The sequence below is a fragment of the Podarcis pityusensis genome (assembly GCF_964106645.2).
Source record: "Podarcis pityusensis genome assembly, chromosome: 12".
NCBI lineage: Eukaryota > Metazoa > Chordata > Lepidosauria > Squamata > Lacertidae > Podarcis > Podarcis pityusensis.
In genome coordinates this window covers 21,258,887-21,286,767 of record NC_138037.1, presented here as the reverse complement: position 1 = coordinate 21,286,767, position 27,881 = coordinate 21,258,887, and the positions used below count along the sequence as shown (strand labels likewise).

The 27,881-nt window shown below is 41.4% G+C and overlaps 2 protein-coding genes across 8 annotated transcripts in view; one reads left to right on the top strand and one right to left on the bottom strand.

Moving 5' to 3' along the window:
- The window catches only part of APBB1IP (amyloid beta precursor protein binding family B member 1 interacting protein), a 60,252-nt gene extending 57,313 nt beyond the window's left edge, over positions 1-2,939 (top strand). Inside the window, 1 exon segment of the mRNA XM_080974435.1 lies at positions 554-2,939. Coding sequence (XP_080830561.1) covers positions 554-1,111 — 558 coding nt within the window. The 3' untranslated portion in view covers positions 1,112-2,939.
- Positions 2,940-3,580: 641 nt separating this feature from the next.
- LOC308459270 (protein adenylyltransferase SelO-like) lies at positions 3,581-27,784 on the bottom strand. Of its 7 annotated transcripts, none has more exons than XR_013977954.1 (21): positions 27,504-27,784; positions 27,251-27,386; positions 25,830-26,090; positions 25,021-25,139; positions 22,432-22,560; positions 22,033-22,097; positions 21,467-21,523; positions 19,553-19,651; positions 17,039-17,106; positions 15,991-16,078; positions 14,375-14,444; positions 13,530-13,602; positions 12,301-12,384; positions 11,683-11,812; positions 10,175-10,219; positions 9,989-10,070; positions 9,806-9,898; positions 8,228-8,307; positions 6,634-6,681; positions 4,455-4,534; positions 3,581-3,791 (listed from the first exon to the last, which is right to left on the bottom strand). XR_013977954.1 is itself a non-coding variant. In XM_080974451.1 (21 exons), exons 3-21 carry the CDS (start codon positions 26,041-26,043, stop codon positions 3,669-3,671), a joined length of 1,743 nt encoding a protein of 580 aa, XP_080830577.1. In that variant the 5' UTR covers positions 26,044-26,090; positions 27,251-27,386; positions 27,504-27,780; the 3' UTR covers positions 3,581-3,668. The 7 variants fall into 7 exon arrangements, 6 of the variants coding, with proteins under 6 accessions (XP_080830577.1, XP_080830578.1, XP_080830580.1 ...); XM_080974451.1 differs by having other exon boundaries at positions 6,638-6,681; positions 27,504-27,780; XM_080974452.1 differs by having other exon boundaries at positions 6,638-6,681; positions 27,530-27,780.
- Positions 27,785-27,881: the final 97 nt, after the last annotated feature.

Sequence of the window (27,881 nt, the reverse complement as noted above, 5' to 3'; positions counted from 1 at the left end):
TTGTCTGTGTCACATAGCCGCTGCTCCCCTGTTGTGGACACTGTAAATGTTCAGGTAAGACTCAGCTGCCAATCTGCTTAGCTTCTGTTCCGCTTCAAATGTTTATACCATTGAAATGAGAATTGGCAACTGATTCCTAGTCCTGGAACGCTTGAGGAAAGACTGGCTTTTCTATCAGGCTGCCAGGAGGTTGTCCTTCTGTTTAGACTCCTTGTAGCTTCACATTCACAACAGATAGTACCTACGCTAAATCTCCCTACATCAAATGGGTATCAGGAAATGGTAATATAATTTGAGGCACTGAGATTGTAAGTAAACTTAAATGTCCATAGACAGGAGGGAGTCTTTCAGATTGTCTGGTTTTGCAAAAACCAATCCTTGTAGTTTTGGAACGCATCTATTTTTACTGCTAAATGGACACAAATGGAAATCCCAGTGTTATATATTCTCCCTGCTGCCTTGAAACCAAGAAAGACATAATTCCTGCAGGACCTGCAGTTTTTCTTTTACTATTCACCTCTCATTTTGAAAATTGCTTCCTTTGTTTTAAAAGGTTACGAAACCAGACAGCACCACTGACACCAGGCGAGCGCCACCATCTCCCATGCCACAACCAAAACACCTCCATAAACCTGGTGGGCTACACCCACCACCCCCTCCTCAAAGACGATCTTCTGCTTTTACTGGTTCATTGAACCTGCCCCAAAATATGGAGAGAAGAAACACAATTGCCACATCAGATCCAGACGAATTTCCACCACCCCCTGAATCAATACTGCTTCCCACTGCGTTGGAGGACTTGCCGCCACCGCCGCCTGAATACTATGAAGATCCTCCTGATTTCATTCCGGCCCCACCACCTGCCTTTGCTGTGGGCACTGGCACTCCAGAACTGCCGCCGCCACCTCCTGCAGTCTCTGCCCCCACGATGCCTCCGCCTATCAGAAAGAAACCTCCACCTCCTCCTAAAAGACAGGAACAAAGTACTGGGCAGGCAGGAGGGCCTAGGCAAAGTGGGCTTCCTCCAAGGGGAGATGCAGGTGAACAAGGAGGAGACTTAATGTCCGATTTAATGAAAGCACTGCAAAAGAAGAGGGGTGAGACATCATGAAACAAGCAGTTTAAATGAAGATTAGTGTGCGGTTTTAGTTGGATCAGGGAGGGTGGCCCAGATAAATTGTCTACAGCTCTTCCTGGTGGTCCAAAGGAATATGTGCTAGAGAAAGGCATCCCAACATATCCCAAAGCAATGCCTTTCCCCCCTACCCGCCCCTGCAACTTGTTCCGAAATGGTGGCTTCCCATGTTCCTGGTTTGAGGCTGAAGAACACAACTAGAAGCATGGGAAGTGTCCCAAGGGAGAGGCAGATTCCCAAGGAGATTTTGATCTAGCAAAAAAGAGGAAAGAACCTTATAGCAAATTAAAGGCTGACTAATATTAATCAATTGAAGGTTTAATAGGCTATTTAATTGGATTTTCCCTGGGCATGTGTTCATGTAGATTGCACAATCTGTTCTTACCCTGTAAATGTATGGCAAATGTATGGGCAGGCATGACCTGATTTGCAAAAATAAGGAGACTGAAAACAGTACTACAACAGTTGCAGTGACAGCTGTCTCAACAATTCCACCCACTAACCCCATACTTTTTAAAGAGCTTTTACTATTAGATACAGCGAGAACCAACCATTTGGATAACAGTGAACACTTCCACTTGAGGCTTTATTATTCACAGGTTGTGCCACACCAGTTTCCTCAATTGTTTTGAAGTGATAAATCCCAACCAAAATGCTGCTTTCAGCTGTCATATCTGCAGCCTATGTCTCTGGTTATTTATCCAATATAACGCAAGGCCAAAGATACGCAAGTTTCAGTTCTTCTTCCCACAGCAACCAAGTTAGCAATTGTCTTTTAAGTGATGCCTAAAAATATTTGTCTCCTAAAGACTTTATGATGATCGGAATACGTTAAGGCATTTATGAGTTCTTACGCCTCTTTCATCATTTATGATTCACCTTAATCTTCCAGTGTTCATTTTGACAGAGCTTGTTTTGACTGCCAGCTCCTGAATAAAATCCTCTTCAATGCCTCATAAAAGTGTCAAAGTTAATGAACGAGCAACACAGTTTGTTTCGAAGGCATGTCGCGCACGCATACGCAAAACATTCTTTGGAATGGCAAGTGCTTTCCTTCTCTAAACATTCAGTTCAGGAGCACAACAGTTACGCCTAAAATTGGGAAACAGAAAGGGACAGCATGGAGGCTAAATCCTACCCTTGGAGAGTTGTCAGTGGCCAACCCTCAAATGGCTTACCAGCAGAACTCGCCTGCAAACCAGATATTTCAACACAGTTGCAGAGACCCTAGGAAGAACCTTGGCTATAAATGGGACTTGGATCAAAAGCTGTTCTTGAAATGAGAAAAGCGGTGCTTGATGCAGTTCAACTATTTGCCCTTACTGCCCTATGCTTTGTCAACTTAACTCTGTGTGTTTCTCAGATCGGTTGAGATTTTGTTGTTCTAACAAAATTAGAATCCTGGTTTCTAGATCCATTTATCATGTGCCAAGGTTATTTATGGGATCCTCAAGAGGCAGACTCTGCTGCCTTGGAGACTACAGAATTTGGGGTGCCTCTTATACAAAGCTGAATCAGGGATCGTCACAAACAATTCCTATGATTGTGGCACAGCAAGAGCAAAGAGAGTTGGTTACGAGGAAATTAAAATGGCAAGCGGGAGGGAAGAGGAGCAAGTGCTTAACTCTGCTTCCAATAATTGCAGATAAGAATGGATGGATTTGCCTGCTTCCTGTCTGTCAGTTCTGCATGAAATGATTCAGAATTATGTTCCACCTTGTTTCTGGATCAATCTATTGATTTTAACTGCATGAAAATTGGCATGTTTGTATGCTTTTTACCCAGTAATACACATTTTTTTACACAGTTCCGTACTATTTTTTGAGCTAAGAACTGTAGTACAGATTTGGCAGCACATGGAGGGGGGACTGTTCATATATATATATATATATATATATATATATGTTTTTAGCTTGCAAAATTATAAAACATACCTCACAGTTTATCACATACACATTCTTATTTGGACTTCCATCAGCACCTCTGATAATCCTCCATCTTAATCACTTCTTATGCCTTTCTTAACTTAATATTGCCATTAAATCTTTTAACATATCAACTCTCTTTTTCCATTTTTACAATATTTCTAATATTACTCCTCACAGAACTTCTTGCAAACCTGGCCGGGGGGGGGGGGGGGGGCTGTTCTAATCCATGTATAAGCCTGGGAAGGGTGTATCAGATCAATTCATTTAAAATGCAGACCAAATTAAATCCTTGACGTTACCAAGTTCAAGTGTGAGAAACGGAGACTGCAGGAATTGCAGGAGCCACTGATCTTTTGACCAGGAAATGCAGAAGGCAGCTAACTTTACATAGAAGTGGTTGGGCAACATTGTTCAGTAATCGGCCATACCAGCCAAAACAGGATGATCTTGCAAGAGGAAGAGGGGAATTGAGCCACTGAATGACACAACAGGAATAGGAGCAGAGTGCATGATTGACTACAATTCTAAATGTGCCCTTTTATTGTCGTTTGGTGTTACTTGAAGGCTATATCCCTTCATTTAATCTTGATCTCAGTTTCTTTTCATCAAGATGAACAACTGACTTTAATGTATTTAGCCCAAGCGGGGGGGCGTTGGGCATAACCGGCTCTCTCAGCCATTGCCTGCCTCTGAAAGGGGCGTTGCAAAACCTGCTGCAAGAGGTGGACCTGAAAGTAAAACAATATTATTATTATTTTTAAAAAGCATTATACACAGACAAAACTACAGAACAAACCCTGGTATCCCAACTGTACAGTGGTGCCCCGCAAGACGAATGCCTCGCAAGACGGAAAACCCGCTAGACGAAAGGGTTTTCCGTTTTGGAGGTGCTTCGCAAAACGAATTTCCTATGCGCTTGCTTTGCAAGACGAAAATGTCTTGCGAGTTCCTGCGGGGGTTTTTTCCTTTCCCCCCCCTTTTTCCCAAGCTGCTAAACCGCTTATCAGCTGATGGCTAAGCCGCTTATCAGCTGATCTTTAAGCCGCTTATCAGCTGATGGCTAAGCCGCTTATCAGCTGATCGTTAAGCCGCTTATCAGCTGATCTTTAAGCCGGCTAAGCCGCTAATACTGTAGCGCTAAGCCACTAAACCTCTAATGGGCTTGCTTCGCAAGACGAAAAAACCCGCAAGACGAAGAGACTCGCGGAACGGATTCTTTTCGTCTTGCGAGGCACCACTGTACAATTCTATGATTATATACACTTTTCTACACAGGTTACAATTAAGCGGTTTTTTTCACTCAACAGTTTGTAGAGTTTATGCTTCTATTCCTTGATGACTGTATCTTTAGTCTCTTGAGCATTAAAAGTTAAAGCAAGTTAGCAAGATACCTCAGAAAAGTCATTCCTTTCTGCCTTTTGCGCAGCTGACTCGGCCATCCAATTTCTGAGCACGTACCTAGGATTTATACCTGTAGCCAAAAATAAGAATCTATTTGCACATATAAAGAATCAGCAGGGGCTTTTCTCTTGAGATTTATTATACTGGCATCCACATCTTTTCTTAGTACTGATATGAGGAAGTAATTAAGGATCTGAAAGAAATGGACATTAAAACAGGAAGAAAAATTCATGCTTACAACTCCTTCACCACCCTGCTACTCTCAGAGTGCCTAGAATTAAGTGTGAAATTGCCTGTATTATCACAACACAACAACTTACAGCTGCACTAGTTCAAGAAAAGAGTGTTCCCAAGTTTTCCTGAATCTGAAATATTTAAAAGGGGACAATTTATGATAGGCTTCTTTCATCCTCAATCCTTATTTCTAGGTTATACAATTTTTATATAACTTTACTTTTCAAAAGTAGCACTGATTTCCCATTCTTAACTTAAGCAAAAGAATGCACCTTTTGTTTTCCCACCACTAGAAACTTGTCAAAGAAAGAGAAGTTCAAAGGTGGCCACTTTCAAATCCCTTTAAATTAAAACTTAACAAGTAAGGCACTCGAGAATGTTCACGGTGTATGTAACAAATGTTTGGGAGGAACATAATCACAACCAAAGATTTGTTACAGCTCCTGGATGGGGTGAGGGGCTCTGAAACAGCCTTATTTTTTTTCTCCAACTTGTCTCAAACTGGTTAGGTTTAGAAGTCAGACAGCATTTGAAAATGAAACCACCAAATCTATCCACCAGAACAATAAATGCTCATCTACGAAGAGGTTTACACTGAATTGTGGGATCAGTGGAGATTCTTGTAAACAGACCAAGACTTCAGTTATCAAGTGCGTGTCTGGTAATATTGGGACAGATGCCTACGCAAAGCCCAGAAGCCAGTCATGGGAGCAACCGCCCTCTGTTGCAATTGTTCCATGTGATATGATGAATGCCTCTGATCTTGGAGGTATTCCAGGATCCTAGAGGTATCCTGAAGCTGATATGGAATGAAAAACCAATACAAGCCTGCAATCCTGGCAGATTAATGTCATTAATATACAACATTATTATATACCTGATGGTGCTTGTTCAACTATCTGTGTTTTAAGTCCTGTTATTCTTCAGGGCCAGCAGGGCAGATGAATGAATTTTGGAGATGAAAGGCAAATCTGTTTCTTTTTATATCCGATATGGTAAGCAGCATTAAGAGGCACATATAGCTGTAGCATAATGATAGCTATATGAGGCTTTCCTTTTCAAAGCTATTTTCCCAAATGCTTCAGAGTGCTGCTCAAATAAATAAATAAACCAACCCTTATGTTTACCACCTTAGCCCATGGGAAATAATTAGTGCAGAAAATCTGGAGTTATTCAGGCTTAGGAGCTCGAGTGACAAAGTTATAAGGAGTCATGTACCGAGTGAGATCACTGATCCATCCAGTCCAGTGTACCTGATCCAGCACTGCTCTCTAAGATGTCAGGCAAAGCTCTGTAGTCTAGTCTTGATAGATTAGGTTTTATAACTAAATCACTAAGCCCAGAAAACCAAACTGGTGGTAGTATGGTTGTGAACACAGCAGGATGAAGATTGTGTGGGGAGTCTTTGGACTGCCATGTGTTGCTGGTCATCATCCTGACCATTAGCCGTGCTTGCTGGGGCTCATGGGAGTTGTAGTCCAACAAAATCTGGAAGGCAAACGGTGCCTCACGCCTGATCTACACTGGTGTGCCACAGAGGCAGGTTTCTTGTAAAATCGCTCACTTTCCCCAAACTGGCAATTATTTCTGTCTCAAGAGAGCCTAGAGGAAGGGGCTACTGGTTTTCAAGTCCCACCCCAGCAGAGTTAGCTCTAGGGAAACAAGTATATGGTATATGTGACATGTTAGCACACTAGGTCCCAGCCTGATACCTACTGCAAACATGGCATATGCTCATGGGTGTAAAGTGGGTGGGAACTCAGGAATGGCGGGGGGGGGCATGTTTGCCCTCAGGGAATGGAAATCACAAGAGTCTAAGGTGCTTGGAAACCCAATGTAATGTCACATCAGTTAAACAACTATTCAAAGAAATATCTGGCCTACAGGAAGGGCATGTGACTTAATTGTTGAGAAGAAAATAAATTATTGACTCACTCACTCGTCATTCTTTTGCTTCGCTTGGAATCAGAATCACCTGGATTCCTATATTGTACACACAAAACAGGGTCATGAAGATTAGTTTGTGCCTCTTGCTCTGGGCTGGTTCAAACATATTGATCTCAGGTGGATAAACCATGGTTTATTAAACTGAGAATAAGCATCAGGCCCATGCACTTCTCCTTTGTCTTTCCCCTTGTTCAGCAGCCTTAGTGCTTCCATTATTGTTTGTTTCAATCACATTCGGCATTACACCTGAACTGGAAAACCGTGGCTAAAGCTTGACATATTAACTAGGATACCTGATAAGGCTCTGATCTTAATAAATCATGGTTTATTAAGATTGTTACGTCTGAACCACAGCCTCTGTCCCATGTCTACAATTCTGCATTTAACTGATACATTGCTTGCTATTTTTTTTTAAAAAATCATTAATAAAGTATTCACAAAAATGCATCATTATAAAGTATGGAAAAATGAATTATGCAGGTTTCACAACAGTTTATATTCTTCATGACCAGAAACTGATGATCACGGAATATGCCCAATGCTTTTTTTCTTTAAAAATATTTAGGGGTACTCTCATTTTGGCTCAAGAAACCCACCATTTTATAGTTCAAATCGGAAAAAATAAATACAGTAAATGGACAAAAGTACAAAGATTCACAAAATGTTTAGGGGTATGAGTACCCCTGTGTACCCCCAGAAAAAGCACTGAATATGCCTATGGAATCTACTGGTTTAAATATACAGTCTATTTCATACATAAGTCTCAAAGTAATACATAAAACACTTAATACACAATGCACAGACTTGAACATGCACTGCCCACTGAAAGGCAACTCCAAAAATATGTATCAATTGTTGGGAAGGAAAATGCTCAAATTTGTAAATCTGGGCGGTTGGGGAGGGGAGAATCATGAGGGATGCTTTTCTTACAGATCCTTTTATATGGATTTGATGACTGGCATGGATAGACCAAAGGGTATTATCAGCAAAACCCTAAGTTGCCTTATAGACAGTCAGGCCATTGGTTAGTCTAGCACAGTACACTGACAATGCTACAAAACTACCATGATTTCAGACAGGAGTTATTGCAAGCCCAACCAAGAACTTCAAGAACACAGTGGGACAAGGGGAAGATTGGCTCCACTGGTATTATTTCTTTGCACTTCCCCACCTCCCATCCTAGCTCTTCAACACTCTCATATTACTACTAAGTTTGCTTAATTGAATTTCTTCTGCTTGCATTAATTGGGTTAGAATTTGTGTGTGTTTTTACCAGGGTTGGGAGAAATCAAAGGACCAACCCGTCAATAATGAGTATGATCATCTGATATAAAGATATCTGATGCATATATTTTTCAGTTTTACACATTCACTTAAAATAAATCAAAACTGCATTATTTTCACAGAGGAGAAACACATTTTAGGATTATTTTTTCTTCAATGCTAATATCTAGCCATTATAGAAAGATGAGTGCTGAGTTCTGTTCTGATCCTGATAAGGTATCTGGAAGGGGGAAGGGGGGAAGCCAGTGGAATTTGAAATTCCCTCCACCTGTAAGTGTCCAGAATTGCATTTCTTTACCTTTTTAACCTCAAGAGGTACAACACAACCCAGCTGGAAAAAAGCTTGTGTTTAGCCACATCTTGCAGAGCCCAAAATTCCTACATGGAAATAATTGATCACACACTATTACTTAACATCAATAATAATACACACATCACTTCCCAATATATGGATAACATGCAGCAGTTTGGGTGGCATATAGCAGTGATATACTCTCCACAAATATTTCTGGTAATCTACAACAGCACTGCACCAAGCTAAGGTAAAATCTGTTCCTTAAGCCAGGAACTGTGGTTTCTCTGTGTTTTATAAGCTATGGGAATCATTTCACTAGGCAAAAATCACACAGTAGCAAAAAATAGTTCCCCAGAATAAGTAATTTAAATATTTTGGAAACCTGCCTATAAATCAAATGAAGGCATACAAGACATACAAGAAGGCATCCCAATTGTTTTGGAATACTGTATATGAATGTCAAACATGCTGGTTTGGGAGGAAGCAAAACTTCTTGCAAGGAAGATGGATTGATTTATGATTCTTGCAATATCTGTGCTGGATTTCAGCCATTGATCCTCTCTGGAAATAAGAACTATCTGCAAGGGAACATAACTTGCCACTGGCAAATTCTTTCCACAAAAAAACAGAATAAGCTATGCTTATTTTTCTCTCAATATATATAAAATCCTTGTTTGGGAACAGGTCATCTTTTAACCATGCAGGATATTACATCTGGCATCACAAAGCTTATCATCTGGGAGTGATCCTCAGGGCTAGTATTTTTATTGTAACCAATGCTCCATCTTTCACACCACCAATGATAGTGACTTCCCTCAAACAGAACATGGATAAATATTCTTTATCCTTCTGTTGAACATGTCAGGCCATGTGTTGAAGTGAGGTTTAGGCACATTCCCAGCTTGCAGAGACTTATATGAACCTCTACACTCTGTTGAGCTACAGAAACTCGTGCTGGGACAATATGTGCCCCAACAGCCCACAGTTCAAGCTCCTCAACACTGAGGGATTACTCTGTTCTTGCTAATGGCGAGACTGTGCATTCCTTTGTAGAGTCCATCTAGCATGGAGGTGAATGTACAAATAGCTTTGCACTAGGCAAGTAGAATCAAGACGAGGTGAAGGCTCAGTACCTTGTGGGACCAATCTATTCTAAACCTATTAATAGAAACACACTACCAAAATATGGGATCAAGGTGAGTTAACAAAAATAAGTTCTCAAACCCTTCAAAATCTTCGTAATAGCTGTCATTGCAAATGATGGTCTGTCCATCCCCCACCATTTGGCTTACCTATCAGATTCCTGCATGATGTGCTGCCATGGAAACAGAGACTGAAAAATGTCCACAGTGGAACATGCAGCTGTTTTACTAAGCTCAGCTATCCTTTTCTTCCCAAAACAAACAAGCAGGACCCAGTATCCAACCAGTCATTTTCACCCAGCCCTGTACATAATTTCAGTTTCAGTCTCCAACCAATCCTCCTTTCACAATTTAATCTTAAAAGAATAATGAGCATTTTCTCTTAATGTCATTATGATGTTTTCAAGTTTAAGGACCGTTCACATGTATCCTCAAATACCTTAGGAATGCTGATGCTCTTCAGCTGGTCTTCTGAAATCTCACTGAGCTCCCGAAAAGTCATTGTAAAATCCGCTTTTGTATCTTCCATGAGCTAATAAACATTAAAAGACTTCTGTCAGTTTCAGCTTTAGTTCTTCTGTCAAAGGGCGACTCAAATATTTAACCAAGGAAAGAAACTCACTTTTAGAAGGAATGCAATCAAGTATTTATCATCCTCATTGTCGCCTAGGAGACCTAATTTTGCTTTGAATAGTTCTGTGAAGCTGCAAGTTAAGGAAATAAATGCATTAATATTACAAAACTAGAGACTCTTTGAAAATTAAGATGCTGACATCTTTTTAAATGATGGGTTTCAACAATTACATACCGTTTATAATACTGTTCTGGGTATTCCCCAAGTATCTGAGAAGCCCTATTAAGAGAAAATGTGAAACGTTGCAGCAAAATAATTAGACTTGTATAAAACCCATAGATTATAATTCTCTTTTGTAATTCTTTTAAAGAAATCAGAAATGTTATATTGTTATTCTGAAGGGAAACACATTACTTTGCAACTGAATTGCGCTTTTTTGTCTTTGCATATTTTCCAAACAATACATGAGATACATTGTTGGGTTGAAATCACGACAGACGAGTGGTAGGTGTCAAAGGAGAGGCGTCTCCCCGGGGCAAGCCCCAGGAACTCTCTTTTATTGAATATTACAAACATTGCCACAGGTGTGCTTGTGGCTGATTGGTTGATACAAACACAAAGCATCTTGTTGCTGATTGGTTAACATAGGTACAAGGCGGGAATTACATATAACATCAATCACTGATAGATCAAAGGCTGAGAAATGGAGCTGGAACTAGACAGGCATGAAACCTCCTAATTAATTTATAACTAAAGATTGATATTGAGAGAACATAACATGAAGGAATACAACAATCACGTTCCGTAGATGTGGTCAGCAATGCATTAAGAACAGGTCAGGATACACTGTTTCATGAACTCAATGGGAACTGTTCAGAACATTCTCAGACTTATGTGCAGAAGCAGAAGCGAGACTTCCCAGAATGCAAGAGAAAAGCAATAGTTCTCATAGCAAGATTTCATAGCAAGACTTCCCACAATGCCACAGTTATGTGCAGTAGGGGAACTGCAGAAAGAAAACTTCCCTTCAATACATTTCACATTTAATTTGTTGTTGCCACTATTATATAATGAGTGAAGCTGTTACATTGCAAGATCTGGCACATGTAAGTCAGTAAATGTAAGACCTGGTGCTGCTTTTCTACATTAGTTTGAATCATATCACTTATGGGACTGCATGAGCATGTTTTGTTACTTGAAATTAAAAATCAAATTTTTAAAAAGGGAGTATTAACATGTTGACTGCTTATCACACCAGGTAGTGACATCTCATTATAATGAGGCTACTTGGGCTTTTCTTCTTAGAAAAACCAATGCAGCATTTCAGCCACATAACGTATAACAATACTAGTGATCTAAAGACCTCTTTTCCTTTTGGCTCTCAAACCCACAGCCAACAACCTTTAGCATGAAAACTGCCTCCTGGATTTGCCTGGCTTTCTGATGTTTCTGTTTTGTCTTCCCAGATTGGCTGACAGCAGCAATTCTGGGGCCCAGTTTATAAAAAAAAACTCTGTGATTATGTAGAGACCGTTTACCACCCATCATAAAGGCCATCTTTTATTTTCCTTTTTTTTTTTTGCAAGCCAAGCATGGTCTAAATAATAATAATAATTTGGTTTAAAAAACGAACTCCCCACTTCCCAAAAGCCCTCCTTTTTTGTTTAGCACATATGGTCATTAAAGAATGTCTCATCTCACGAGCTCTTTTAAGCATGAAGACACTTTTAAGGATTACTTACAGCTGCTTTTGTCTGGGAGCCAATAAAGGGTTTAGAGCCTGTAACAGCTTGTTCAGATTAAACAGTCCGACGTTTGCCTGGTTTCCTATTTTATACCGTCTTTCATCATCAGATGTGTTTGGGACGAAATCTGAAACAAAGTAGTATTCAGAATAAACAACCAACCTTAACATATTTGAGTAAACTCGTATTTCGTGTTGATGCCAACTAACAAAAAGTCCTGTAGGCACTAAAATATTTTGCATAGAAGTCTCTAAACACCAGGATAATAGTTTACACTGGATTAGCCAAGGTCTGATATTTGCCAAAGGAAAGGATACATTGTCAGCATACAAGTTTAAAGATGGCAGTAAGTTATTTTCTTATTTCAAATGCAGAAAAATAAAACAGAAATCCTTCACAACAGCAGTTCTTACTCCCATCTCCTTGACCTTTCTCCTCCACTTCTTCCAATCCTATTAAATCCTTTTACTGCTCAAATCCGTATAAAGCCCAGAAATTAAAGAAACAATGCATTATAAGTGAATGCATACAGATCCGGTCAAATTCTGTAATTTTTAAATTATTTAATACTTTATATCCCCAAAATAATACTGCATTCACTTAGGCTATACATACCTGGGTCATAAGAGTCCATAAAACCAAATGGACCATAATCTATAGTTATGGCTAACAGGCTGAAATTATCTGTATTGCACACACCTAAAAATTAAACAACATTTATTTATTTTAGGTATGCTTTTCCTCCATACCGGAACATAAGGCAGCTTACAACACAATATGCAATATAAAAATAATACAAAATAAAAAACAAAAACTATCTATCATCTATCTATCTATCAATCAATCAATCAATCACTACATGCACGCAAAAGAAAAGCATGCATCCATAATAAAAATAGTCTCAAATCTGACCAACATTGCCATCTAAACAGCATGATGTCATATCCCAGAAAATGCTGATTTCATATAAATGAAATGTGTGTTACCATCTGAAAGATTTCTCCAGGAATTACAGTCTGGAAACCAGGTTCATCCCTCCATTCCATAGTTAAGAAGTAGTTTACTATCACAGTTAAACTGCCCAGAGTGGCTGGGGCAACCCAGTCAAATGCAGGGGCATATAAAAAATAAATTATTCTTATTACATAGTTCTACATGGAATGAGCAGTATGTTTTTTGCAAACATTGTATTTGAGGTACAATCCCATTTTACAATAGATACTTTTTTCCAACCTTGCTAGAAAAGGACAATGTTGTATTTTCCTTAACTGTAAACAGCTTAAAGTCACATAAAAATAAATGTGAAAAGATAAGTCAATATGAACTTAAATCCCACTAATTTCAATGGACCCCTATCTACAACTAGCTTATGTTGGATCCAGTCCAATGTTTTTCTTAATTTAGTTTTATTCCACGCAAATCTGGTTTATTCACATAATTAGTCGACCATTTTGACACCGTCCCGATGTGTGTCCCAAAATAGCTGAAAACAACTAATGAGTACACACACACACACACACACACACACACACTTCAGGAATGAGGAGCCAGCCAGTCGCCAGCTTGTAAGAAAAGGCTGTAACTGTGCATGTAAAAGATCTCAGGGTCAATCCCCGACTTCTCCAGATAAGGCTAGGAGAGACCTTTGTTGAAGTCCTGGAGAGCAACTGGTAGTCAGTGTAGACCGTACTGGACCAATGATCTGACTCATTATAAAGAGGCTCACTATGTAGGTTTTTTTTGGGGGGGGGAGACTACACCCTGTTTGTATTTTTTAACAGAATCTAAATATTTCATACCCTTCACTCACAAAGCAACAACACAGTACCAAAAACATATCTCACCATGAGCAAAGCCTACCGACATCCACAAGGCAATCAGACCTGCAGTCTCAGACACTACTCTAGAGAAGAAGGCCTGAAAACAAACACAATTTTACCATGAAAGTTGCTTTAAGAAAATTGTGCAGGGCCCAAGATGGGGAAACGTACAAATATATTTTTCAAGAGTGGTTTAGACACAACGTGGAGCTGTGTTGCCCTTCAGTTCTGCAGTCCCAGGAAAACTAAGAGCAGGGTTTTTGCTTTTCACGGGGGAAGAAGGAGCTGAGACCAGGGGGTCATTTACACTTCCACGTGTCCCATAATTTCTAGGCTCAGGTCCAATAGGTTTTCCTTTTGTCCTGCAGCTTTCCTTGAAAAGACCTGCTGTTTACCACAGAATTGGAACAATTGTTAGCCAGGTTTCCTGTGTCTAGAAATCACAGGACAAATTGGGGTAGGGTAGTGGGAACAGGACAAAGAGAATGTGGATGAGCCCTGAGAAAACAGTGTCCAAGATGAAGTTAAACAATCTCCCCCGCCCCCCCCAGTGCTACTTCCACATTCTTCAAAGGGCTAACTGGGGTTTGTAATAAAAATAAATAAACAAGATGAAACTGATCATGCTTTTCCCACATCATGTCTGGTGTGGCCCATAAACTGTAAACCTCCTGGATAGAGATGATGTCACTTTTGCATTCTTTATAAGTTATTGCTAAATACATATTAAACAGAGATAATAGACAGCATACACTAAGTTCTAATAACTTTTTAATTTGAAGGCAAGTTTGGATTTGTCAATAAATCATAATTACATATTCTTCTTTTGTTGTTGCCGTTGCTGTGTTCACAGAAGCAAAAAGACTTACCAGATATCTGTTTGAATCATTCATGTCTATTGATGGAAAGTGCTCATCTATGATATGGTCTAACAGCATCCTAAATTACAAACGAAAGGTTTCTTCCATCAAAAACAATTTTGAAACAACACTGAAGGGATTACTCTGTTTAAGATTATATCTGATACTTGGAAATATTCCTTTAGGTGCCTACGCCTACCTACAAAAGTTAAATTGGGTTGTAGGAAATACAGTGGTACCTCAGGTTACATACACTTCAGGTTACAGACTCCGCTAACCCAGAAATATTACCTCGGGTTAAGAACTTTGCTTCAGGATGAGAACAGAAATCGTGCAGTGGGAGGCCCCATTAGCTAAAGTGGTGCTTCAGGTTAAGAACAGTTTCAGGTTAAGAACGGACCTCCGGAACGAATTAAGTACTTAACCCGAGGTACCACTGTATACACTCTTTAATAAGAAGCATTTTTTCTATAGCCAGATTGCAAGTCCATACTAAGTTTTTAGCCACATGTGGTTCCCTCAAGTGAGATTTTATATCTTATTGGGATGGAACAGCAGTGTGGTTTTAGAGACTTTTGAGAGTTAACACCCAGGTGCCTGCTAGCACTACATTTTATACTACTGAACTATCAACTAAATGTTTTGCATTTTCCCACTCCTTGTACAAGACTGGCACCTGAAAATCTGATGCTGGCTCTTGGAAATTTTCTAGCCTTCTATGTTTGAATCCATGCAACAATCCATATACAGTTGAACAAATTGTTTTGGGTCAGGATCCAAGTGCTCAATCTGTTCCACTTGGCTATGGGTGTTCTGGACCTGGATGTTTTTGAACTGCAGCATGACAAAAAACTTTTGAAACTGAGAGGAGCTGTAAAACACAACTGAAGTGGCGCTGAGTTGGAGGTGGGGGGGGGACGCCTGTGCTATTAAAAAAAAATAAACCCAGTGGATGAATGCGAGCCCTTTAGTATCTCATTAAAAAAGCCCAATAATATCAGTGACTTCACAGGCCATACAATAATTTGCAGTAGTTGTAAATGCTTATTTCAACACTGACTCATGGAAAAGATAGTATCAAGTATATGCAATGGCCTCTATACAGGGAAAAATATTTGCCATACACATTTTTTACAATAACTCTGTATTGTGAAAGGCATTCCACAATTTAAAATGGAATTGCATGTTATCAGTGCCCATAAATCAGTACTTTGGAGGGCTGCAAATCTATCCAACGCCTGCTTGCCTAAAAACAGGATGCAGGTACACGTGTGTGTGTGCCAAAGAACTGGTATCTAAAACCCTGAAGTTCTTTTCAACTTTTATATTGGTCAGGATCCAAAGAGGCCTGCGTGTGAGTGCTAAGCATTTCCATGCACTGCCCCATGCAAGTGTGTGTGTATTCTAATATTCCCATATGGTGGCAGTCCCCTGTACATCATAGAATGCCTCTCTACAGAGTCCACTAATCTTCTGGGCCAGATTTTCAGGAGATGCACAAGCCTGTGTTAAGAAGGGGAAGGCTGAAAGGTCCCTGTGCATATGTAGCCTTTTAGAACCCCACTATTTTATTAAATTATCCAGAAGTAAAAACTGATCCAATAAATAAATACTTTAATTCTAACCTTAACAAATCCAGTTCTCCAGAATGAGCTAAAATTTCTAATGATCCTATTCGAAACCATGATTTGGCAACACGCAGAACTATAGCACCTGAAATACAAGTATATGCATGTCAATAAATAAAAATGCACTCTGTTCCAGAGCCCTAGATGTGCTTCCATTTGCATTCAGAACTTCTGTGCTTGTAGATTTGCCCACTCACGTCAATGGATGGAGCCAGTACATGCTGTCTCTCTTAACTTTTGATTAATCACAGGTTAGCAATACATCTGAACTCTATACTGTGGTTAATCTTAACTATGGCTTTGCCAAGTGATGACTTTCAAAGCTGACAAATATAAGAGAACAGTAGCATACAGAAAAGAAGTCAGCAAACAAAACAGTCTAAAACAGACAAGAATATTGGATTATGGCTTGGTCGAGATCCGTTGGAACAGTTTTAAAAAGGATTTATAAGAAACTGGACATAGAAACTGAATGAATACTAATTTGTATTATTAGAAAATTACTGTGAGAGTCCTACTGTGCTGTCTGAGTGGTTAAAATCTTAAGAGCTTGGCTTGGGAGGGAAATCTAGGTAAAGTGCCATCTTGCTGAAGGGGGAAAAAAGACTGGATTTTAAATCCAGCTGTGATTATTCTGGAGTGCATATGTTAAATATTTAGAATAAATGTTTTTATAGATAATTGTTAGGGAGACAGGAGTTCCTTTTTCTTTTTAGCTTATAACAAGATTCCTTTATTGTGAATTAAGGAGGGTACACACAGAAACAAGACAGTGGGAGGTGGGAAGTATCTGCAAAAAAGGCAGGGTGGAAAGGATCTCTCAGGGCGGGAGACTGGGAGACCCAGGGGAGAGCTGGGGGAATCTGCCTTGCTATGTGTGGATAAATGATATGAACTGTACCACATAAATGTGATAAAGGGTCTTCTTGGTTCTTCTTTCTTCATTCTTTTTCTTTTTCCTATATAACTGTGTTTTGTATTTTCTTATAAATGAGTTTGATACAATGACAGTATTCCAAATAGTAATCTGAAATGCAGGAGTTACCTCTTTCTTTCTTAACATTCCCGTTGTAGAACCGATCCCTCCACACGTCGTCGTCACTCACAACTAAACTGTGCAAAAAGAGAAAATGAGCTGTTAGTATAAAACACCTTAAAGTTGCTTGACATAAGAAGCAGTTTTAAACTGAGTCAGATCACTGGTCAATCTAGCTAGCATTGCCTACACTGACTGGGAGCAGCTCTTCAGGGTTTCAAACAGGGAACATTCCCAGCCCTGCCTGGAGGTGCCAGTGGCTGAATCTGTGACCATCTGCATGCAAGTCAGATGCCCTATCAGTTTTCATTTCTTCATACAAGTCTACACACAGGAGAGACAGGATGGTGGAAATGTGGCGGCACAAAGAAACCTGTACTTCTGTGACTATGCAGAAAGCACTTCAACGTTGTTATTTTTTGCTTATCAAGCTGTTATGGATGTCTTCAATCCAGGCCATTCAAATAAAAGTTGTTTGGCAACATATGGCAGAAGGAGAAGGAGCAAACCAAAGGGCGATGGTACTACCTGCATTTATGATTATTATTGCCATATTTGTACTTCAATTGCTTTGCAAGCCTTTCTTCGTGATTAATCCCATTTTACCAGTTTGATTGTTTGCCTAAGGCCTCCAAGTGAAGCTATAAGGAAGATGGGACTTCAAGTTCTGGACCTTTCAAAACCAGTTCTCTAGCCGTAGAAGCACACTGGTAGATGCACCAGTTCATACGTCTTGTAAGAACAGGTCAGATAGAGGCAGATTGTCAGGGAAGAGTTAGAAGATTCCAGTTTCCCAGAGGGAGAAAGCATTCCCCAAGGGGGGGAGGAGAGCAGTGAATTGAAGAGAAGAGAGCAACAGGAACAACAGGGAGGGACCGGCTGTTCCCAGGAAAGGCAAGGGTTAAGTTCTAGCTCAGATTCGGAGGAGGGGAGATACAAGCCAGCTCTAGCCAGGAGGTTAGAAAAAAGAGCGGGAAAGCGAAGGGAAGGGCGCCTTCGCCATTTTGAGAGTGGCTGGTCATGGAGAAGCAGAGCTCAGAAGGTATCGGAAAGAAGTGACTCTGAGGAATAATATTTAAGAACCGTTTATAAGATTGTTTTGTTAATACGCAATAAAAAGTTATAAAAGAACAAGAAGCGTTTGTGTGGTGATCTGAAGAGGACAACGACCAGTCCTGACACAGATGCCACACAGATGCCTAAAAACAAATGCTAAAGTTTTGGGGGAAACATATTCCTTGCTCCCAGCTCCCAACATTTGCAGTGCTTAAGCATCCTATGATCGGTCTGGAGCACACCATGAATATTCATCACCCAACATCAGCAGCTTCACTCCACTGACTTCCTGTACTCTGTTCCAGAAACCCCAATCTTCAAAGCATGAAGGTTCCGCATAAGAATGTTTTCCCTTCTAGCATCACTCTGTGAATGGAGCTTCCTGTTGGCAACACAGGAACACAGAGCTAATAGAGTGGGCCCATCTCCAGGGTGCTCTTGGATAAATTGCATGCTCTTTCCCACACTTCTGCCAAGACTCAGCAAGAACACTGTCAATTAACCGTAAGAGCTGAGATATGACGGCTTCCTATTGCCAGCAATCTAGTGATCAGCTGGGGTTATTTGAGTTAAATATTTATGAAAAGAAGTCTGGAAAGCTTTCTGGAGTACTGCCCTCCTTCCCCACACGGCCTTACCAGGACACCGAGTTTCAAAAACAGCAGGCTAAGCACGAAGGCCAAGCAATCTCCTGAACTCAGCGAACTTGGTACACCAAGTTCACGCTGGCTATTGTCTTTGAAACAAACAGCCTGTCACAGCATCTTCCAACGAGAGTTGTAACACTGCTACAAGCTTTCATGCTCATCCAGACAGCCTCGTGGGTTTTGCATCAGTCACTGAGTTTGCAAGACCTTCTGCCGAAGCAATTAAGCAGGTTTTCCAATCGGTCATTTGTAAAGGGTCTCTTCTACAAGCAAAAAGTTGTTTCCTGATTGATGCTGGAGAGAGAGTTCTGCATGTTCTCAGCAAGCCAAAAACCTGCACAGGCAATCAGAAAGGGCCTTCATAACCACATACTGAATGCCCCCCGAATGTCAGCAATATCACATACTTAACAATTCGGCAACAATAGCAAGGCATCTCACATGGTGTAAGTGCAATATTAGATGGAGTTGCAGTGAAGTAGCGTGGAGCTGCTGTTTGCGAACTCTTCTTAACTTTGTGAAAAGTGTAAAAGCTAAACAAAACGATGGTCACAAAATGGCAGTAAATGAATATGTTGCGCCCCATCAGAAATTACATCACACACTGTACCTGGCAGGTGAGCACAACACTCATACAAACAAAATCTACTTCATATTTACAAAGATTGAGCAGAAGGCAGATTGGATTTCTCGGGTGCAAGCCAAAAAGCCCGCAAGACACTTACTGCAAAAAGTACATGAGTGGTCTCCTCCTGATGTAAGTGGAATCAAGTAAGCATCAGATCAGATTCTAAAGAAAGTACAAACATGGATACAGTACCTAGCTGCTCTGCTTGTAGGAATTCCAAGATAATGCATAGCTTCACTTCCTAAGAATTCTCGAACAGAAGAGTGGAGCACAGCTCTGCCGTCCCCATTCCTATGGAGAGGATAACTAGGAATATAAACAATACCCTTTCCTTTTGAATTAGGAAAAGAAAAAAAGAAAATGCTTGAGTGGGCAAGGAATTCTGATATAGGGATGATTGAGGAACTTCATCTTGGCAACTATCAGCTATCTACAGACTACACATTTCTCCTAATGCTGCAATGCATTTCATGAAAGTTTAAACACATCAAAACACATATTTAAAAATAATATTTATTTATTAGATTTATTACCTGTCCTTCACTGCAAGGTCCCAGGGTGGATCACAACAATAAAGTATACAATTATAAAACTAATAAAAATATTACAATCACCAAACAAGAAAAGTGTATTAAGAAAACAAAAGCACATGCTATTAAACAGTTTAAAACAAGGTTGTGGGTACGAGTCCTGTGTTGGGCAGGAGATTCCTGCATTGCAGGAGGTTGGACTAGATGACCCTCGTGGTTCCTTCCTACTCCATGATTCTATGTAATTCTATACAGAAAGCCAGTTAAAAACTGGGCTAAAGATCTCCTCTTAAGTAGCAAAAATAGGAAATACATGTTTATAAATGGATTTTGAGAGAACCTTTTTTAAAAAGTTTGTAGATTAATGTGAAATTCCAGAAAAGAGAAAACTTGCGAAGATGGCATCAATTTACCTATCCTTAGTTACATGTAATGTTTGGCACCGTAGGCCCTAAGCGAATCTGAGCAATGCTCAGGAAATGCAGGCCGGTAAAATCAAACAGCTGAAAGTCCAATTCACCCCAAAATTACCCTGCTTTGCACAATTTAGAAGACAGCATGTGGTACAAAACAGAACAGGGAGCTTGCAGAGAAGGAAGTGTGGTAGTTATTTTTATAAGCTATGTTTCATAAGCTAACATGAGAAGAGGAAAGAATCACAGGACAATCGCTTTGGGATTAAATAGGCCACAACTTTATTGATTACTGATGTAAGTAGGTCTTGGCATAGGCATTGGGTGTGTACCTGAAATCAGCGAATGCTTTGGCACCACTGTGGCTCACACTGGGCTGCAACCGCCACTTACTGCTAAGCGGTCTTTGTCATTTGAACTATCTTCCAGCTCCTGGTGTTTTAATTTTGCCATGCAAGGCTAAACTTGTTTCAGCAAAAAACATTTGGAAACCTCTTCCCAGGCATAGGCATCATATAAAGCAGGAATTTAAAAGTGGCATGTGAATCCTTATTTCTACCAGAGAAGAGCAGTTTCAGCTCTTAAAAAAAAAAGCAAGTGCGCAACTAACATCACCCTAAGAAACATGTTCAAATGAAATCAGGTGTTCCATTACACCCTCCCCTGGCCCTACCCCACTTACGTATCTAGACCATAAAGAACCAGCATACCTCCACAAATCCTCCAAAATCCTCAGGACTCCTATGGTTCTCTGCTCAGCCTTAATGTGATTTCCCCTAATTCCTGGGCAACGCAAGACAGTAAGAGCTTCCCAAAACTGGTATGTTACCTCCCAGTAGTTAACATTAAAAGGTATGCTGCCTTCTAACTATCACGGTTAATGCTGACTAACTGACCTAGGCCCCATTAATTTATCTGGTCCTTCTTAAATAAATAAACAGGTTATGCCCGTGATCGTCAAAACATAAGACAAAATTCTTTTGCTCCTTATGACTTGAACAAAGGGGTGCTACGTGCTACAATTTCACGCAGACAGATAAGCTTGTGCTTTGAGGTTGGGATGGTTTTTTAAGGTGGCCATTGAAATGAAAGGTTTCAAACAGAAACAAGACCAAGAGCTATCAGGGGTGAATACAGAATAATACACAAAACACATGACAAACCTAGAGTACGGAGTCCTTCCTGAACCTTTCAGCTGCAGTTCCCAGCTGTCACCAAACCTGCAAAAAACCATTGGCATTAGTAATATTGAGAACTGATACAGTGCAGTAGGTAAGGATGTGAGCCTGGAAGTCCCAGGTTTAAATCTTCCCTTAGCCATGAACACTATAAATCAGGGGCTGGGTAGGGCTGCCATACACCCTGATTTTCCAGGACATGTCTTGGAATTCGCCTCAACAAAGCTCAACGAATTTGGTTACCCTAAAACAAAAAAAAATCACCTGCCAATCACTTGGATGGATGGTGATGTCAGCTGATGAGGGTGGGTGTAAAGTGTGTGTCTGTGAGAAACCAGCACCAAATTCATTTGGAGCCAGGGATTTGACAGCCACAAAACCTGATCCTTAGCTTTAAATCAGAACAAACAGCATTTGTGTTTGGTCAGTAAGTTATTCCAGCCCAAGTATTTTAATTATCAGCAGTAATATTTCTTAATGTACTTTCTGAAAGATCAGTGCCAGCCATATATCATTTAGAGACCAACTATTCAAAAAGAAGACTGCAGTACCTGTTTGTATAAACACCAATCAAATGGGCTCTTCCGTCACCCAGCTGACCTGCCCAGCTACCAAACTAATAAGGAAAGAAGAAATTAAAAAATCCCAGTCACTATTCGGTATTATTTACAGCAGATTTATAACTGGAAAATCATTCCTAAATCTTCTGGTGATGGTGAGATTCAACATGTTAGAAAAACAAGTCCTGCAAATTTCCTACAAGCATGCTTCAGAGACATAGCAACAGATTGGAGCGGTGTTAGCCAAGTTATATTTTGTTCTGTTCTATCATGACAGAGAAGTATGGCAATAATAGGAATCAGAGATGGAATTCCTGAAATATTTGCAGACTGTAAGTCAAGGCAGAGGAGCTAAAGCTCAGGTAAGATAGAGCAAGTTTTATTATTGACCTGATGGCCACCATATCTGTGGGCCAGAGGCAGAGATCCCAAGGCAATTTTTGCACCAGTGACAAGCTGTATAAAGTCCTCTGAGTCTGAGATGGACATATCCAGGTCCAAAATATCTTCCAAGACTTCCTGGATGGAGAATGACAACACAGAAATCACTTAGAATACAAAATACATTCCTTATAGTTGGAAATGCCACTTAATTAGTGATTTTTTTATATCTCTATCTATCTCCCCAGCTGCTACTCCTCCCTCCTCTCATAACACACATTCTATTTATCAAGAACACAGTGAGCTGAATCCATCTATTGTTTAGGGCAAGGCTAGCAACAGTTGGGCACTGTATTTAGTCACTGCAATAGGTTTGCAATTATGTGAGAAACTGGAGCACCTCCAGTGCTAAAGTTCAGTGTCCTCAGCTTCACTCATAGGATTACTGTGTGGGCTTAATGGGATGACAATTGTAAAGCACGGCGTTTCTGTGCGCTGCTCTGGTTCGCCAGAAGCAGCTTAGTCATGCTGGCCACTTGACCTATACGCCGGCTCCCTCGGCCAATAAAACAAGATGAGCGCTGCAACCCCAGAGTCGGCCACGACTGGACCTAATGATCAGGGGTCCCTTTACCTTATAATACACAAAAAGTGATGCACCCAGACTCAAATGGAAATTCATGTCACATTTTCAGCACAACAGTTGCCAAAGAGCCATGTGGCATCTCCTCTCTGTACTCCACCAGCAGTGTAGTCTTTTTCTTTTCCTCTTAGTTGTAATTATAGTAAAAAAAGAATAGCATCCTTTCTGTCAACAGCTTGTGGAATATGTAAATCAGGCCCCATAAAAATTAAGGAGATTGGGAGCGCACTCACTGGGCTCACACACCCCTCTTCCCCTGTAATACAGACCTTTCCCCCTCCCCTTTTATTTTGGAAACAATGCTGATTAGCATCACACCTTTTCAAAAATCTTTTTTTCACCTGTGGTTGCAAACTGGTTTGATGCTAACTGTGGTGAAAACTCCAATGCAGGTGTAGTGCTAAACAGCAAGGAAGAGAGGTTCAGTGCTTGTATGACAAGCATGTCCAACAGGTTGGCTGCAATCTACCGGTCAAAAAAGAAAGAAAATAAAAATACATAAAAATAATTTTTCCTCCCTCAAAAAAAGAATCCGGGGATACTTTTTTTTTAAAAAAAAGGGGGGGGTTATTTTAAAAAAATTATGTAAAAATATATTAAGAAGTAATATCTTCTCTTCTGTGGTCTCCTCTGCCGCGTGGCCTTCCTCTGGGCCCCAGCCTGCTCTCTTGGAGCACTAGTTGCTGTGGAGTAGGCTCAGTCGGACCTGGGCTCGTCCATGTGTCCTTGTCCTCCCAGTGCTCTCCTACCTCTCTTCCTCAGTGGCAGCGGCAGCAGCAAGGTCGGGGCTCCCCTCTTTTTTCTCCTTCCTCTTTCTCTTCCTTCTCCTCTCCTCCTTCTCCCTGCGTCAGCTCCGGGGTTTTCCTGGCCCCAGAATGCCACTGGGCAGGTGGCCGGGCGCTCTCACTCCCAGCTCGTTTTGGGTCACGGGGGGTGGGGTGGTCAGCGGTTCCCCCAGTTGACGCACCAGGTGTCCCCGGTTCCCCCTTGGCAGTGGCGGTCTCAGCAGCCCAGAGCCAGCCGGGTAGCACAGCTGGCTCTGGCTGGTTTCAGGAGCTACTCGCTGCTGTGGCGCCTGCCATTTTGCCTCGCCGGAAGTCCCCATATGATGTGTCTTGTGCCGTTGAACCAATCACTCAACATTCATTCCCTACTAATAAATCTACAACACTTAAAATATAAATCTGGGGACATTAAATGAAATCAGGGGACATTCCGGGGACAGATTTTGTCCAGGGACTGATTTGTAAATCCGGGGACTGTCCCTGGAAAATGGGGACATCTGGTAGCCATAACTTTGGGTCTTCCTCCCCCCAAAAAGCTCAACAACTTTGGTCAATCCAATGGGTAGATCACTGCCAGGTTTTTTTATAGTGGGAGTAGATTGCAGTCTCTTGGGAGTTGGACATGCCTGTTGCATGAGAAGGGAAGGAGGCAGGAATAACACATGAACCCCAGAGGTGTTTCTGAGCTGGAATACATGCAGTACAAATCTTTCGTGTGTCATTGGAGCTTTGGACTTGAGTAAACTCAATAAATTACTCAGTTTGAAGCCTTGGGGCATTGATCTGAAGTGAAAAGGGAGGTGAGAAAGAACAAAAAAGGGTGGTGTTTGATTTCTTCTGTAAGATAAAGAATAATTACTTCCACACCTACGTCCTATGCACTGAGTTCCACCAGTGTGCTATGCACTGAGTTCCACCAGCGCAGAGGTGGGGGAATTTTAAGGGATCTTCGCAAATGTTCTAGAAAGTTTTCTGGCAAGGAGCTGAATGATGAATGTAGAAGTTCAATACGCCCAATGCAAACTGGGCCGCAATATAATTCTATTCAATATACTATGCAGCTTAAATTTTGTGTACTCAACAGATTCCTAATATTTTCTAAAAGTTGCAAATCAGCAACCTTGCATCACACAGTTAGAGGAAGTCCAAATAAATAAAATGAAGCCTAACCTTTGAGACAGCTACAAGCAGAACTCTGGATTTAAATGGTGTAGGGTAGACAAATGAAAAAATGACGTCTCGCACTTCACGAATATAATTCTCTTGAATATGATCAATGGGAAGTGTGGCTAAAAGGAACAAGCAAAATATTTTCACATACCATTCCTGAGGACTAGCTGTATTAGTCATTTGACTAAAAACAACAGATTCCTGTTTGTGAACTGCATCTAATATGATGGGGAGTTTTTGACAATGAAAACCAACAGAGTTTTAGCTACTGAATTACTGCTACTTGAAATATATATTAAAAAGTAGCGCTGTTGATTCCAACCCAGGGAAAGTGACTCACACTTAAATGCAGCAGTGGCTGCAAACTCATTTGCCACTAACAAGTGTCCCAGTCATCTGCTAAGTAGAACACCTGGCAGCACCCTTCCCCAAAGCTTGCATTTGCTCCGCTGTTTGGAAAAAGAAAAGAAAGTGTTTCTTATCTCCTCTGTACCCAGCAAATTAAAGAAGATCGTCTCTCCAGTTGCTGGAAGATTCGGGAGGTTGGCTGAGACCACAATAAATGACAGACTATGCCCATCTGAGTTTTTGGGACCCATATATAAATCACATTTAAATCAATTGGTCCCGAAAATATTTTTTTCTGGTTCCGGTGAAACTTAAGCACAGCTAATTCTCTCTGGTGTTCAGCAATTATGTAATCAAGCAAAATAAGGTGACATTTACAAGTAATTCTGCCCAGTTTTTCTTTTTAATATGCTGTATGCATATTAAAATATTATATTAGTATACCACTAGTTGAAAAGTACCTGTGAATTTTTCTGTGGAAAGTCTCCAGCCACCAAAATGAGATACTTTTCTTTTTCTTTCACAATAGTCTTGATCCCAGCTTGATTTGTTGATGTAATCATGCACATGGCTAAAACCACTTGCAGCGGTTATAGAGTCCACGAGGCAGCATCCAGACTGACACACCAGCATTAACCAAATGGGAAATGCCAGAGCGACACCATACCTTGACATACTGAGTCCTAGAACTTTTCTTAATGAGGTGTCAACTTTCTACGGAACTAAAAAGAGAGAGAGATACAATTAGAGTGAAGCCACGGTTCTAGCACAAAACCTTTCACATTCAGAAAAATAGCCCTTCAATGCTTCCCTTTATATATATATATTTAAAAAGCCATTGAAAATTATTTCACATTATTCGGCAAAGGATGATCCTGGGAATTTTCTTTTTTAAAGTCTTTCTTTGTTCTCAAGATCATAGAGGCAACTATCCACCAGCAATTTTTGCTGGACTTGGGAGTGGGAAGGCCAGAGTTCGAATCCCCATTCCTCCATGAAGCTTCACTGGGTGACCTTGAGGTAATCCATTTTCTCTCAGCCTAACTCAACTCACAAGAGTCGTTGTGAGAACAAAATGAAGTAGGAAGAGAGCCATATATGCATGCTGCCTTTGGAGGAAAGGCAGAACGTCAAAGAAGGAAATAAATATGGAATAAAAGTCCAACTTGTCCTCAAATATAAGAACAAGACAATGGGCCACAACAAAAGAACCTTTAAAGTAAGGATGCCTGTAACCCTCCTCAATTCAAAACACAATTCGAAGTGCTGATGCTGACCTTTAAAGCCCTAAACAGCCTCGGCCCGGTATACCTGAAGGAGCATCTTCACCCCCATCATTCAGCCTGAGGTCCAGCTCCGAGGGCCTTCTGGCGGTTCCCTCACTGCGAGAAGTGAGGTTACAGGGAACCAGGCAGAAGGCCTTCTCGGTGGTGGCACCTGCCCTGTAGATGCCCTCCCACCAGATGTCAAGGAAATAAACAACTATCTGACTTTTAGAAGACATCTGAAGGCAGCCCTGTTTAGGGAAGTTTTCAATGTTTAATTTTTTTTGTTTTTAATATCCTGTTGGAAGCTGCCCAGAGTGACTGGGGAAACCCAGCCATATGGGTCGGGTAAAGGTAAAGGGACCCCTGACCATTAGGTCCGGTCGTGGCCGACTCTGGGGTTGCGGCCCTCATCTCGCTTTATTGGCCAAGGGAGCCGGCGTACAGCTTCCGGGTCATGTGTGCAGCATGACTAAGCCGCTTCTGGCGAACCAGAGCAGCGCATGGAAACGCCGTTTACCTTCCCGCCGGAGTGGTACCTATTTATCTACTTGCACTTTGATGTGCTTTCAAACTGCTAGGTTGGCAGGAGCAGGGACCGAGCAACGGGAGCTCACCCCGCTGTGGGGATTCGAACTACGACCTTCTGATCCTAGGCTCTGTGATGCTCTTTGCACAACAAGGCAGGGGAAACTCAGTGAACGAATCAGCACCTCCTGCCACCAAAGCACTGGAGCCAGAGGACCACTTCACCTGTGGGAAAGAAATATGGAATAAGTCCCTACTTCTCCTCAGATATAAAGAACAAGGCAATGGCCACAAAGGAAGAACCTTTAAATGCCCGAGGGATGTAGGGGGCATCAACTTCACCTGTGGGACCTCTGCCTGGGCCGCACCTGCTTAAAGGCGCAGGAGGAAACGCGGCAAAATCAGAGGCAGCTCTTCTGGAGAGACAGGCGGGAAGCAAGGCGGCCTTCCTCCTCCCCTTCTCTCTCTAAGCCGGGCTCCTTCTCACACAGCAGGCGCGGCCCTCCGCCCCCCGCCCCGCCGGCCACTCCCTCAGGAGAGTCCCCCTCCTCGCTCCGGGGCTGCAGGCCGGGGCGGCGCCTGAGGGAGGGCGGCGTGGGCAGCCTTCCTCTCTCGCCCATCTCCCGCCGCGCTGCCTAGGCCGGGTATTTCCGCGTCCGGGTCGCCTCAGCTGCTCGGCGAGGGGAGGCGGCCCTTGAGCAGCGGCGGGAGAAGCAGGCC

Bases quoted from the DNA above. Each gene is read 5' to 3' on its own strand.
- LOC308459270 (XM_080974451.1), bottom strand. From the start codon at position 26,043: ATGTCAAGGTATGGTGTCGCTCTGGCATTTCCCATTTGGTTAATGCTG. The intron at 12,385-13,529 runs GTGAGATATGTT...TTTAATTTTTAG, and splicing joins GTCGGTAGGCTTTGCTCATG to GTGTGTGCAATACAGATAAT. The intron at 4,535-6,637 runs GTGAGTGAGTCA...TTTTGGCTACAG, and splicing joins GCGAAGCAAAAGAATGACGA to GTATAAATCCTAGGTACGTG.